The 13,523-nt window shown below is 36.2% G+C and overlaps 1 protein-coding gene across 2 annotated transcripts in view; it reads left to right on the top strand.

The window, feature by feature from the left end:
• TAPT1 (transmembrane anterior posterior transformation 1) overlaps nucleotides 1-13,523 on the top strand; it is a 49,356-nt gene that overhangs the window by 21,554 nt on the left and 14,279 nt on the right. For both annotated transcript variants that reach the window (XM_005485010.2, XM_005485011.2), the window contains 4 exons: nucleotides 1,224-1,386; nucleotides 5,111-5,246; nucleotides 6,047-6,144; nucleotides 6,315-6,384. In XM_005485010.2, the coding sequence (XP_005485067.2) occupies nucleotides 1,224-1,386; nucleotides 5,111-5,246; nucleotides 6,047-6,144; nucleotides 6,315-6,384 (467 nt within the window). The remainder of the gene's footprint in view (nucleotides 1-1,223; nucleotides 1,387-5,110; nucleotides 5,247-6,046; nucleotides 6,145-6,314; nucleotides 6,385-13,523) is intronic.

The following is a 13,523-nucleotide window of genomic DNA, read 5'->3' as shown; positions in this document are numbered from 1 at the left end:
GCAAGAGCAAGGACCTGTTTGCCCATTGTGGAATGTCATTGTGTGGTTCCTGGAGTGATATAATGTATGAGTGTTGTTTTCAGGGTGATTTCTTTTGAATGGAAAACAACAAAGAAACCCAAATTATAACACTCCAGGTGTGATTAAATAGAATGTGTGAGGTAGCAGGGATTTTAGACTTCTCTGCAGGGTCTGTAGAATTACTCCAGAGGTCATAAGTAGCTGTTTGGATGTTTTTTACAAATGGCATACATCTTTACAAGATAACTCTTAATTTTTTTTTTAAATGTGTTATCAGTTCATGGAAACATTGTCTAATGTCTGGATGACTTACTGATTTAAGAATACAGAAACTGAAAATTAATGGCTTGAATTCTGCTAATTGCTTGCAACTTCTTTGAAACATTAGCTTCTTTAAAAGCATTTCAGTGTATTTTAAAAAATACATATATTTAATAGAAATTATTTCCTCCATTTTTATATTTAATTATCAACCTTTTGATGGAATTCATAGACTTTTTAGCTTCTTTGCATCCTATTAATATCAAACTAAATAGACACGTGAATATGGCCTTGCTATTTCACTATGCTTATGTATACTGTTGTAGCAATTGAGATAAAGCCATTTTCTTCCTGTAGTTTCGCTAGGTAGGAATTGTGTAATGATTCCTTTAGCCTCCTGGGTTACTCATGGAAAACTTCTGCATTTGTTTCACAATCAACCTCCAGCTCTGATGTCAAATTATTTGCATTTACTGCTGGAGAGTTTAGAGCTAAATGAAGATACAGAATTTACAACCCATTCCTCAGCACCTGGTTCATTATACTGAAATAGAAGATGACTGTTTCATATCTTTTTGATCATAGTGAATACAATTTCTGTGCCTGAGGAAGTCAAAATCATAGAATTGTGTGGAACTGGGAAGTTAAATTAGAAACCAAGGGCATGCATACAGGTTATTGAAAAGTGGAAGCTCTAAACAAATATAATAGTTTAATTACAGGGATGTAGCTAGTAAGAGACTGTGATCCTGTTTGTGAGTGTGATCTATAAATGTGGGTCACAGTCGTGGTGGTGAAGTGAGGGGCAGGGGAGGAGGCATAATAAACTACATAAAAATATATCCATGATGAACAGCTGTTTAAATTCATAGTGTGTTAGTAGCATCTGTATTTTGTGGGTATATGACATTTAGTGGAACTTTCTGCCCTTTGTATTTCAGTGACAGACGTTTGCTACAACCTGCTCAGGTATGTGACATGCTCAAAGGAGTGATACTGGTCATCTGCTACTTCATGATGCACTATGTTGACTACTCTATGATGTATCATCTGATAAGGGGACAGTCTGTCATAAAGCTCTACATCATCTATAACATGCTTGAGGTAAGGATGTTGACATCAGAATATGAAGCATGCTTTTGTCAGACTATAAAATATTTTGTGTTCCAGTATTGACTTAGAATGTGGCACATCTGGTATTCTCACAAATCTTCCCATAGATAATAAGCACAGATGCAGTGAAACAGGTTTGTGAAAAATCAGGGTTTAGATACTGTTTCATAATGCCTAATTTATGGAGCTTATTAATCAATTTCATAGCAAGAAACTTGAGGAATGGAAATGAAAGAAGTGTCTTGTGAAATGCCAGGTAATGAATGAGGTTTTGAGCTCACCAAGAAAAGTAGAAGCTGTTGATTTGAAATAATGATAAGATCCTGAGAAAGAGGAGAGAAGGAAGATAATAGAATACATGGAATTTGGGTTTTAATTCATCATTATGGAAATATAGCTTTCATTGTATGCAAGGACACATGTTACAGCATCACCTCAGTCCTGGCTAGCAGACACAAGCCTTTAAGGTGAATGAATGAATGTAGTAAAGGAAATTCTGTTTTGGGAGGTAGATATAGAGAATAAAGAGAAATTCTGTTTTTCTGTTAATGTAAAACATAAAATTTTAAAATGTGCTTCTATGATCAATGGTTCACAAAGTAAATAATGTTTTCATGGGCACAATCTTATCTCCATCCTGCAAATATAGGACATGTAGGAATACAACCTCTTACAGGGACTCAATCAGAGCTTTGAACACAAAAGTTATTCTGCTAGGTATCTGGGATTCCTGAATGATGTATTAATCCTTATTTGAACATGTGTTGTACCCTTGTTCGAAGACTGCTGAAACAAGGTGACATTCTGCAAAATCTGAATATTTTGTCTGAAGAAATTTGTTCTTTCCTAATAAAATATGAAAATATTGCATAAGGAACACACTTTGTTATAGTAAGTGAAATAAATATCATACAAGCCACCCCAGTTGTTTACTCAAAGGGTTTTTGTTGCTTTTCATTTTATGTTTGCTGGAAAATATGTACAAATATTAAATTGGCACTGAGTTACTATCTAGATTTTAGTTGTGTGGGGAAATACTCATCCATATATAGCTTCATAATTGCTGAGAGATTATCACTTACTAAATAAATCCATGTGCTTAAAATAGTATTTTCTCTTTATTTCAAGAGTACAAATCACTTAGTGCTGTACTTTCTCAGCTTTATGTGCTTACCACATAATTTGAAGCAATACTGCAGTGTTTGCTGTGAATTGGAAGCCACGTGACATTCTGTTTGGAATGAGGAATTGAATTACTTTGCTATGTTTGGCAGAACCAAAATTGTTGTTTAACTAAGAAAAGTGCTGCATTGTTTCTTTTAGGGAAAAGGGGAAGTTTCTTACTACTCATGGTTATTAGAAAAATTATGTTAGACTTTGAATTTGGGAACAGTATTTAATTTCCATGGTGTCTCATGAAACCCAGCATGCCAAGCAGAGTGTGTGTTTTTAAGGGGCTTTTTTACCATGACAGGTTGCAGCAGTATTGGCAGAAAATGTAACCCACTGAAAGCCTTGGATAGTCAGCTTTCAACAGTTTGAATATTGGCTTGCTTAGACTGCTTTGGTGATTTTTATTAAAAGTCTTTGCTACTGATGCAAGCAATTTTTTTAAGGAATTCTTAATATGCTCTTTTTTAAGCAATATGCTTTACATATTTTCCCAAGTTTTCAAAATAAGGAAGATCTTTTCAGTCTAGTAAATCACTTAGCAGCAGAGATGTTTACAATGTCCTAATGTTTTCGGCTGTTGGCAAGTCCAGGGAGTATTGTCCTGGACAGATATGAGGAATGCAAAATCTTCAAATTATGTGCTGAATGCTCCCAACTGACAGGCTAAGGGGAGCATTCAGCACATTTGGCTTAAATGACACTTTTCTTTTGTAGATTCAGCCCCACCGGCTCCTGCTCCTTGTGAAGCCCCAGTGTGCGTTACGCTGGTGACAGCACTCACCATGGAATTCTGCTGGAGCCTGGAGCCGGCATGTAGGGTTTAGGTAAGTCACATTTGGAAAAGCAAGCAACAATATTGTGTGGTGGGTTTTAATATTTTCCATCCTTTCAGCAAAGAACCAAGGACTGCTTAAATAGAAAGGAAAGCAAAGCCACCATTTTATCTATTAAAACCCTCACAATATTGTGAACAAAAACTTACCAAACTCTTAAGTTTCTGTAGCTGGTGTTACTACACCAGGTGTAATTACTCAATGGGTCATCACAATGAGCAGGAACCAAATAATGCAGACAATGTCAATTTACAAAATCTAAAAGCCGAAAACAATGCCACTGTAAATATCTCTCAAACTGATGGGGTTGGGAGCTTCAGATTTATGCTAATTCATCAGCTCATGGCTTTGTTTATTTTATTTCATAGGTGATTCTTAGGGCACAGCACATTGTACATTTGCTTGAGGCATCCAGCAAAATTTTGTTTTAATTCAATATTCATATTTTAGGAAACTTCATTCAGTAATAGTGTCAGAAATAAGTATGACTTTCCTCACTTCAATATCTTTACCTTGGCAATTATTTAGTTTAAAAAGTCAGGAGATTATCTGAAGTCTAGGTTTGTGTTGTCCCAAGAACTTACTTTCTATCTAGTAGGATCAGTATTTGTAGGGACATTGTGCTCCTGGTTCTGTCCTGCTACATGTTGATTTAACATGTCCAAAATTGTTGTTTTACAGAAAGACATTAAGAGAAAATATTCCTTGTCTTTTTTAAGTAGAGATAATCAGTTTGTCATCTTTACCTGTTTCCATTTGGTTGAATTAGTAAGCAATGAGAGATAGCTCTTTTTTTAGCCAGACATGCCAAGTTTAATTTTTGAAGTTCTGGTTTTGTTGCCCTGTGCAACTTGGTCTTAAAATTATTGAACAGCAGTGTATAGACAGAAAAAATGTTGTTCTGTGTAATGATTTTCAATTTTATATGTTTGTTGCTGAAATGTTGGGAACTGGTGGAACTCCCTACGACCTTTCTTGCTGTGGTATTAAATTACAAGTTCAAAATACTGTCCATATGTTTTCTATCTTTAGAATTATTGCTAGAGGGGTTTTTTTCCTATTTGTGTGTATATTCTTTGGATTATACTCCAGGTGTTTGTTGTTTTTTCAACATATTTTCCCTTTTTGACAGACTTTCAAGTCACTCTTAATTGCTTGTTTTTGTGTTATAATACTTTTAATTTTGAATTCTGCTTTATGTAGTAGACATTGGCACTAAGTGTATATTTCAGTGTATAGAAAGCAGTAAAGCCAAGTCTAATTTCAGGCTTTTTGTACCTGTATGCTAATGTTCCCTGTCATCTGGAATTCACTTTTTTATTGTTGGGTTTTTTTCTATTAAACCCAGAGGGATGGGGAAAAACATTTTAAATGGTTTGTTACAGCATACATACTGCATTATCAAAATCTGAGGTTTGAGTTGCACTTGAATATCTTTCAAGAAAGCATCTAAGATAACAATATATTATTTTTTATTCCAAATACTGTTGCAAAGGGGATAGTAAATTTGGAAGAGAAAGTGAACTTAATATACAAAAAGGAACGGTGTTGCTGTGAAATCCAGAGAGAAAATGGAATAAGTAAGAGATCAAAAGTGATATATATGTCAAACCTTTTTTAGATTGGGCTATACTTTTAGTTTGAAGTGTTCTTGACCTGGCTTACTCAAGTGTTGGAGAGAAAAAAGCAGTAAAGTTGTTTTTGTTTAGGTGGCTGATCGTCTGATTTCTTCATTTGGACAAGATATTTTGGATGCTCTTTACTGGACAGCTACAGAGCCTAAGGAAAGAAAAAGAGCTCACATAGGTGTGATTCCTCACTTCTTCATGGCAGTGTTCTATGTCTGTATCCTTTTTCTTTGATAAATTACAACATTTTCTAAGTTAAATTACAGAGTAATTGCTCTGAATTATTTTATTTTAATACATTTGAAAAATTGATAGTATTCCTAAATCAGTCTTCCTTTACTTGAAAAGTAAGATTGCCAATACCACCTGCTTTAAAAGAAATAATCCCTTCATGATGGTGTACCTGTAGTAAAATGAAAAGCCATAGTTGGATAGTTCATGGAAAATTTTATTTCTGATTTGGTTTGGAGTATTTTGGCTCACAGGGCCTTAAAGATAGAGGGGTTTTGTTATTTAGTGATATGTTAAATGCATCTAGCATGAGCATATTTTCTTGAAGTGCAAGGATAAACTAATGCATATTCAGGATGCAAATGTTCTCAGTGTGAAATAATCTTAAAATGAATTTATGAATCTAAAGAGATACTGTAGTCCCGTAGTTTTGGTAATGAATTTAAAATTCTTACAATTTTTCCCTATTTTGTGAGAAATTCTTAGGCTAATTCTGCATCTTTAGCTGAGATTTTTTTCTTCAGATTGTGTTGATGTTTCTCACAACTAATATCATTGGATTCTTTTAGAGCAAGAAAAAATTAGCATCATTATTACATGCTACAAAGCACTGTACATTTATTACATCCATGTAAGTATTGTCTCACTGTAGGTCTGGTTTACAAGAATGTGGAAACTTTCCTGTTAAACTTTGAAAGCAAAATAGGAGATCTGTAGTTCACTGCTCTTCAGTACTGTTGTGCAGAAAACCTATTTCAGATATTCTTCCTTAACCCTGCTGTGCAGTCCTGCATGCTATTCTCATAATGGTTCAAGCAACAACCCTTAATGTGGCCTTCAACTCCCACAATAAATCACTGCTTACCATCATGATGTCCAATAATGTGAGTATGTACCTTTGTCATATAGCTACCCTCATTTGTTTCAGAATCCTATGTCTTTATGTATCATATGTCTTAAATATTAATATTTTAAAATAACATCTTTTTTGATAATATTATTTATGTGAATTTCATATGAGTAAAAACTAACTAACTGTTTCTAAAAATTGCAGTTCGTCGAAATAAAAGGAAGCGTTTTCAAGAAGTTTGAGAAGAACAATCTTTTTCAAATGTCAAATAGTGGTATGTATAGCAGTGCTGATCAGGAGAAAATGTGGAGGGAGACTGTTTATTTAATTCATTTGTGTATTTAATATAATCAATGTATTTAATATTATTCTTACTCTAAACCTTTTACCTTGGTGAATTTGAGTGTTCGTACTTGCATTCCTCGTCACCCATTTTACTGATTGGTTCAGTAGGATGAAACTGAGATCCACTTCAAAGAACACTTAGTCCTTTTATGGCAAGTTTTTATTTGAGGTGCTAAAACAGCCTACTGGCTTTGTGCTGAAATGTCCATGCTTCCAAGTGATCAAGCCTTCTGTTTTCAAAAAATTGACTTTATAGTGTGCTGTATTGACACAGAGATCTCAGAATGCATATTGTTGGGTGGCTGTGAGGGTGGATTTTGAAATACCTCCCCCCAACCCTAAAACAAACAAAAAAAAATCCCAAACAAATAAAACCTCAAATAAACAAAAAGTCAGTGCAAGAAAGTAGCTGATATATGAGGTATACCAGAGATTAGTCTAATCTGTGATATGTTCCCAAGATAATAGGTAGAAGGTACTTAAGAAGCATGCTTCTGGCACTTCTTAACTGTGTTGCTGCTCAGGATGAATTTTGGGCACTTGTACTCAGTGTGTCTCATGAGTAAAAGCTGTTCCGGTACCCTTTGATGGAGATTCTTCCTAATACTGATATCAACAATTTGAAATATTTATTGAATTCTTAATTTTAAAGCCAGTAGGAATGGTTGCACTTTAAGGCTGTGCTAGAGCTTCTTTGCTTGTAGTGGTTTTGTGGAATCTCAGAGTGCCCTGGACTGGAAGGGGCCTCAAAGATTGTCTCATTCCACCCCCAGCCATGGGCAGGGTCACCTTCCACTAGACCAGGTTTCTCAGAGCCCCATCCACCCTGGTCCCCTCCTCCAGAGGGGGGACATCCACAGCTGCTTTGGGCAGCCTGTGCCAGTGCCTCAGCAGCCTCACAGTGAAGAATTCCTTCAGCATATCTGATTGGAATTTCCCCACTTTCATTGATACAGATGAGCACAGAAAATAGAACATACTCTTTTCATTACAGCCTGAAGTTTTTAAACCAGATAACTCAAATATGCAATAGGTTAAAAAATTAAAATAGCTACTTATTTAAACACAGATTATTCACATTTTTGTATCATAAGTTAAATTTTCAATAGGCTTACATCAGGTTTTGAGTTCTGACTATTGATATGACCCCTGTCTAATTCATCTGTAAACTTCAATATTATGTGCAAATATTCTATAATTCTTTGGATGAAAGACTACTTACGTAAAACCTTAAATATATCACAGAGAATTATATAACAGAAAATTAACACTAAATTTTACGCTTAAACCTCCCCAAAAAGATCTTCCCAGATATGTTGATAATGTTTACTCTGTGGTAATAGTATTATTTTCAGTTCCAAGATCTAGTTACTTATATTTTAAAATCAGACATATTTAATTTTACAGTGAGAATGCTAAAAATGAAATTTACTTAACTATTGACAGAAAACCTAGATAAGGTTTATTATTAGTGCAGAAAATAGTTACAACTATGCATCTAGCTCTCCTGCCTAAAGGTGAGGCCTCTTTCATGTTGAAATAAGCAAGGGACTGATATTAGAAATTGCTAGCAATTTCCTCCATAAAAAGAAAAGGGTATCAATATTTTATTGCTGGACATTATTATTGAAGACCCATAATAGCAGAACCAGGTCGTCCTTTATCAGTTGATGGAAGAAGTATTGCCATTCATTAGTGTGGGGATGGAAGCAGTGAGTACGTACATAGAAGAGTGCACAAAACAAGCTAATTTATTCCTTTCAAACAGATCACTTTTCCTGGAACACCTTTCAGTATGGTTGTAAATAGCAGTGTTTTTCTTCTCAGAGATAAATAACTGACAGATTTTTAGTAGAGCTTTTCACCTCTTTTGAACTTGAACAGATTTACTGCATCACAGCCTCAGTAAGGATGGAAGAGTTTTGTTTCAATTCATGTATTCTGATCACTTTAGTATCCCTTAAATGTTTTATTTCATGCAGCTGAAATGATGGTGCATCTTTTGATGGTGTATCTTTATGATGGTGGTGGCATGGTATGCCAGTACTTCATCCTATCCTGGGACTGAGGCTAGTCTGCTCCTGTCAGCTGAGCTTCCAGTTAGCCTTTGGAGTGTCTTGTGTGTCCTAGAACACCCTGTGCTCAAACTGCATGCCTGGGCTGAACTAAACTTCTGAAAGGAAACACTAAATCTAGGCACTCCCAGATATTCCCCACCTTTCTCTGCTTCTTTCAGTAATTTTCTGAGGTCTGCAGTCATCTGTAGGGTAATGATGGCAGCAGTAGCTGATGAAGCTTGGACACACGGAATGGATTCACCTTTTCTGGGCTCAGCTCAAAGTATTACTGTTATTAAACAGTATTTAAATAGTATTTAAATGTTTTCAATTCAGTGTGAATGTACTGATTAATACACAGTAGGTAAATAATTTGAGGGAAATAATAGGAGTCTCACAGGGGCATCTGAGGAATTTCTCATGAGTAGGTGAAACTTTCTTCTTATTTAGCATGTTAATCAAAAGAAAAATATGACATAGCAGAAAAGATAAGCAATGACCACAAGAGTAGATATTGTGTTCAACAGAAGTTGCTACAGCTAAAACTCAAAAGCAAGTTTTCTTGTGAATAAAAGTGTGAAAACGGAAATTAACTGTGCAAGCTGTACTTTCTAAGAAATGCCCTGTATCACACATTGAAATACCTTGCAGAGCCCTGCCTGGCTCAAGCTTCTACATATTATGACATCACGATAGGAAGGGCCACCAAGCTGCTGGAAATTGTGAAATCATTTTCACTTGGCATTGAGCTCAGCACCAGTTGGTGGATAGCAAGCTGATGTGTAGCTGTATTATTTTTCTCAGTATTTACATTTCATTTCTGGACTTAATGGAGTCAGTGATCCTTCTCACCTTTGTATGGCCATTTAAAATTCTACTGTAACTGCTAATCCACTAAAACTTCAGGATTAAAATAACTCTGAATCATCTACATAAAAATAAATTGAACAGGACATGAAATATACATAAGTTAATTGTTATCTAATAAAACTAAACTTGTTATCTTTTAGGAGCAGATCAACAAAGACCTTGGGGCTTCTATAGCTGCTTGACACTGCAGCTACAGAATCTGGGACTTCAGCCATGCTATTCCCACAGCTTTGATTTGTCAGCTGCAGCAAAACTACTTTTGCATTGTCACCCTGACTTTTACAAGGAAATTTATGTACACCCAGGCAATCTAAACACTGCAGCCATTGGAAAGCAGTTCTATACAGAAAGCCTTTTATTTGTTGTATCAGAAAGAAATATTTCCCTAAATTTAAATAGTATATTCTCTTTTTGAAATACTTACCTGTAAACTAATTTTGTAGGGTCAGTATTAGAGAACAAGGAGACCAAATTATAAAGATAAGTTCTTTCATCATTGTTGAAAGCCCAGCATGCTGCCTTCCTTTATGCTTTTAAATGTCTTATTTTAATTTCAAGCTCTAGATTGAATTTTTTCACAAAAGTCAATTGTACCTCATACAAAGAAGTGCATTAGATGTAGTGCATTAGGTTATTTCCTTCAGTTCGTTATTAGGCCTGACTCTTCCTTGTTTTTTAAATCTCCTGTCTCAAAAATTTAACATATTTATTCTAAAGTTTTAGGAACTTCAGTTTTCTTCTTTATAATTCTGTACTTTTTCTTCTCTCTTCTTCTTTGTTCCAAATTTATCAGTCTCTGACTTTGATCTCAATACTGAATAGCCTTTATTTTTACCTTTGGTCTTTGAAATTTGAACTGCTTTCTTGTGTGGCTTTGGGTTTCTTTAATACCATTATTCTAATCAAGTTGTTTATTTTAAAGATGAGGAATTTGGGGGCAGAACTGTGTTTGAGATTGGTGTGTCCTTGATGGTTCCTTGTTCAGTGTTTGATCCTTTCTTGTGCTCTGGTCACTTGTTAAGAGGTAGTCGGCACTATGGCTATTTAGGAGTTGCTGAGATGTAAACCAAAAGATCTTCTTTCACTTCTTACATGCTACAATTTATAACTAGCTTTTGATCTAAACATATAAACAGTGAGATTAGCATGATAATTTTTTTTTCCTTCTGGTTTGGGAATCCTGCATAATGTGTCAGGAAATCTGGAAGGAAATAGCTGTGTGTTCTAAAGACTATTTACCCTACCTCAGGATCTCTGTTCCTGGGCTCTCACTGTGATGCAGCCCAGGACACATTTGGCTCTCTGGGCTGTGAGCAGCGTTGCCAGCTTGTGCCCAGCCTCTCATCCACCAGAACCCCCAAGTCCTTCTCAACAGGGCTGGTTTGATCTGTTCATCCCCAGCCTGTGTTGGTACCTGGGGCTGCCCCAACCCTGCAGCACCTTGCACTTGGTCTCATTACACCTCTTGACACTCCCATAGGTCCAGGTCCTTCTGGATGACATCCTACCCTCCTGGTAAGGCAACCTCAGCACTCAGTCATCTGCAGTTTTGCTGAGGGTGCACTCAGCTCCTTCATCTGTGTTGTTATTGAAGATACTGAATAACACTGGTCCCAATATGGACCCTTGAGGAGCAGCACCTGTCACTGATATCCATCCAGATTTCATGCACAATATGTCATCAGCACTGTGCATGGCATGTGCTGACAAGAGACTGGTCAAGGGAATGAATATATCTGAATTAGTGCTACATGTCAGGTTTTTAACACTTAGATTCATAAACACTGAGAAAGCAAGCTTCTTAATCATGTCCTTGTGGAGGTAGCTGAAGACCATTTAAAATGTCATTGGCCTGACATTTTGACTCTCATTTAACCCTGATTTATAATGGCAAAGATTATTGAAGCTATACTGTATCCTGACAGAAAAACAGTTATGTGCTGTGCTTATCATATATATTTAGTGGAATACATGCAAAAGTGAGTTGAAATGGCTTATATCAATGTTACTAAGCGTTGTCACCATGGAGAATGAAGAGATCACTTTTGTTTCCACTTTACTCTTTGTTATGCTGAAGCAGAATGGAATGATTGCCTCCTGCTAGTACCTGTGCTATCTGTAACTAATCACTAACACTGGTGGTTTGTCACCATTTTGCCAAATTCACAATTGCATTTATATACTTTACCTTTGTTGTTCTTAAGAGCATGAGCAAGTGTGGACCCAGGGATGTAGCTTCACTTGTTCTGTAGTTCACCACATCATCCAAGAAGTGGCCATACATGGTACAGGAAGATCCCCTCAACAATTTAAAAAAAACAGATGAACATATACAACATCAAATTAGTTCATAATAAATGATGAAACATTACTGTACATATTTTGTATTCTGGAATTTTAATTAATATTTAAAACTGATTACCAGTGGTTATTTTGGATATCCTGAAGCCTTTTTTGTCCTTGTCCATGAGGGTGAGAAATGAAATGAATTTTTGATTTGTTTGAGTTTGCTGTTGAAGCTGCTGTAAAGTGCCCTGTCTTGCTCTTGCTTGCAGTTGATGAGAGGGATGAGAATGAAGAGCAGCAGCCACAGTTATTCCTCTCCCTCCTAACAGCCTTGAACAGCTGTGGCAGAGGAGATAACAGATTAGAAGAGAGGCCACTGAGAACATGGGAAATAAGCAGAGGGGGAAAATAGGTATCAGCCTGTCACCCAGTCTCAGAAATTAGTGGAAGAAAAATTGGTATTATTACAGTATTATAAAAAGAAATTTAAAGTCCAAAATGTCCTTTCTCAATTTAATCCTGTTGACTGGTGAGCTAACATATACCAAGCAGGTAATAAATGTCTGGAGGATTAGCTTGAGACATGCTTTAATGTTGGGCCTGAATTAACGTCCTTGCTTCCCACTTGAGAATATCTCTCTGTACAGGCCTCCATGGGACTTGAAAAAATGGAGATGAGATCTGTGTTTGTTCTTCATTGCTGGCCAGTGGTGTGTCATGGCAGTGTGGGAAATAGAAGATAAAACTATTTTGAAATTCAGTGCAAAAGTCTGAGAACTCAGTGGTTATTTCCAAGTCACTAATGGGCATGATAAAGCATGTAGATCAATGAGTGCTTGACTGCATTTTCATCCAGTTGTGACAGTGTCAAGTGGTGCCTTGTCACTAGGTTTTTCAGACAGTACTGTGTTCTGGTCATTTGGGCAGTATTTTGTGAATTCAGAAGCACAGAAGAATGCGCTTCACTTGTTGGAGTGTTATTGGCAGGAAATGAGGAAATTATGATTAGGTTTTACTTAAGTCCTTTTTTCTGCTTTAGGTTTATTGTACTAAAATATTTCCTTTTTCTCTCCCCCCCCCCATATATATGCCATTCATTCTATTTTAAAAGCTTGTGCTTCCTCTGTCCCTTCCCCAGGGAGAGGAAGGGACATACTGACAAATGAATTTATGACACTGTGCATGAAATCTCATTCTTCTTGAATTCTGTGTGCTTTTTCTTTCCTTCTACTGGAGGATTTCTTCTATTATTTTTACCCAATTTTTCAGAGCCGCCAGTATTTCCAAACTTCTATTCTAAAATGAGGGATATTATTACACTGTAGTAACTGCAGCCACAAGCACTGCTGGTGACCTGTAGTCAGTCATAGATGATGGAAACTGTTGACACAAAAGTCAAATTTTTTTTTGTCCAGCTTAATCCTTGTGTGTTCTTCTGAACATTTCTATTTCTTGTTTCCCAAAATCAGTAGGTAGAACCCCACAGAATATTGGAGGTGCTTAAGAAAATGAACCCTTGGGCCCACAAAGAAATTATTTTTGTGGTTATTGACAGGTGTGACAAGCAATAAGAGTGTCTTCACAGATTTTCTCAGTGGCTCTATCTTCTAAAAAGACTTGTTTGGACTTCCTAAATTGTGGTGACATTATGTTTTAGGTTTTACCCTGCTTTTTAATAATACAGTTTCAGGAGGGTGTTTTTTAGTAAGGTAAAAATTGTGATGCTTCCTGAAGCAAGCTGTGTGTGTGTCATCTCTGGAGACAGAATACCAAGGTAGAGTAAAAGACTGCCTTGTCTGGGGGGCAAGGCATAGGACTTTGTCCCGAATTAGATTGCTCTGGTGCTGTGGTGCTC

This window comes from Zonotrichia albicollis, chromosome 5 (genome assembly GCF_047830755.1).
Source record: "Zonotrichia albicollis isolate bZonAlb1 chromosome 5, bZonAlb1.hap1, whole genome shotgun sequence".
Classification (NCBI taxonomy): Eukaryota; Metazoa; Chordata; class Aves; order Passeriformes; family Passerellidae; genus Zonotrichia; species Zonotrichia albicollis.
Note: the sequence above shows the minus strand (reverse complement) of the source record. Positions and strands in the feature narration are given on the sequence as shown.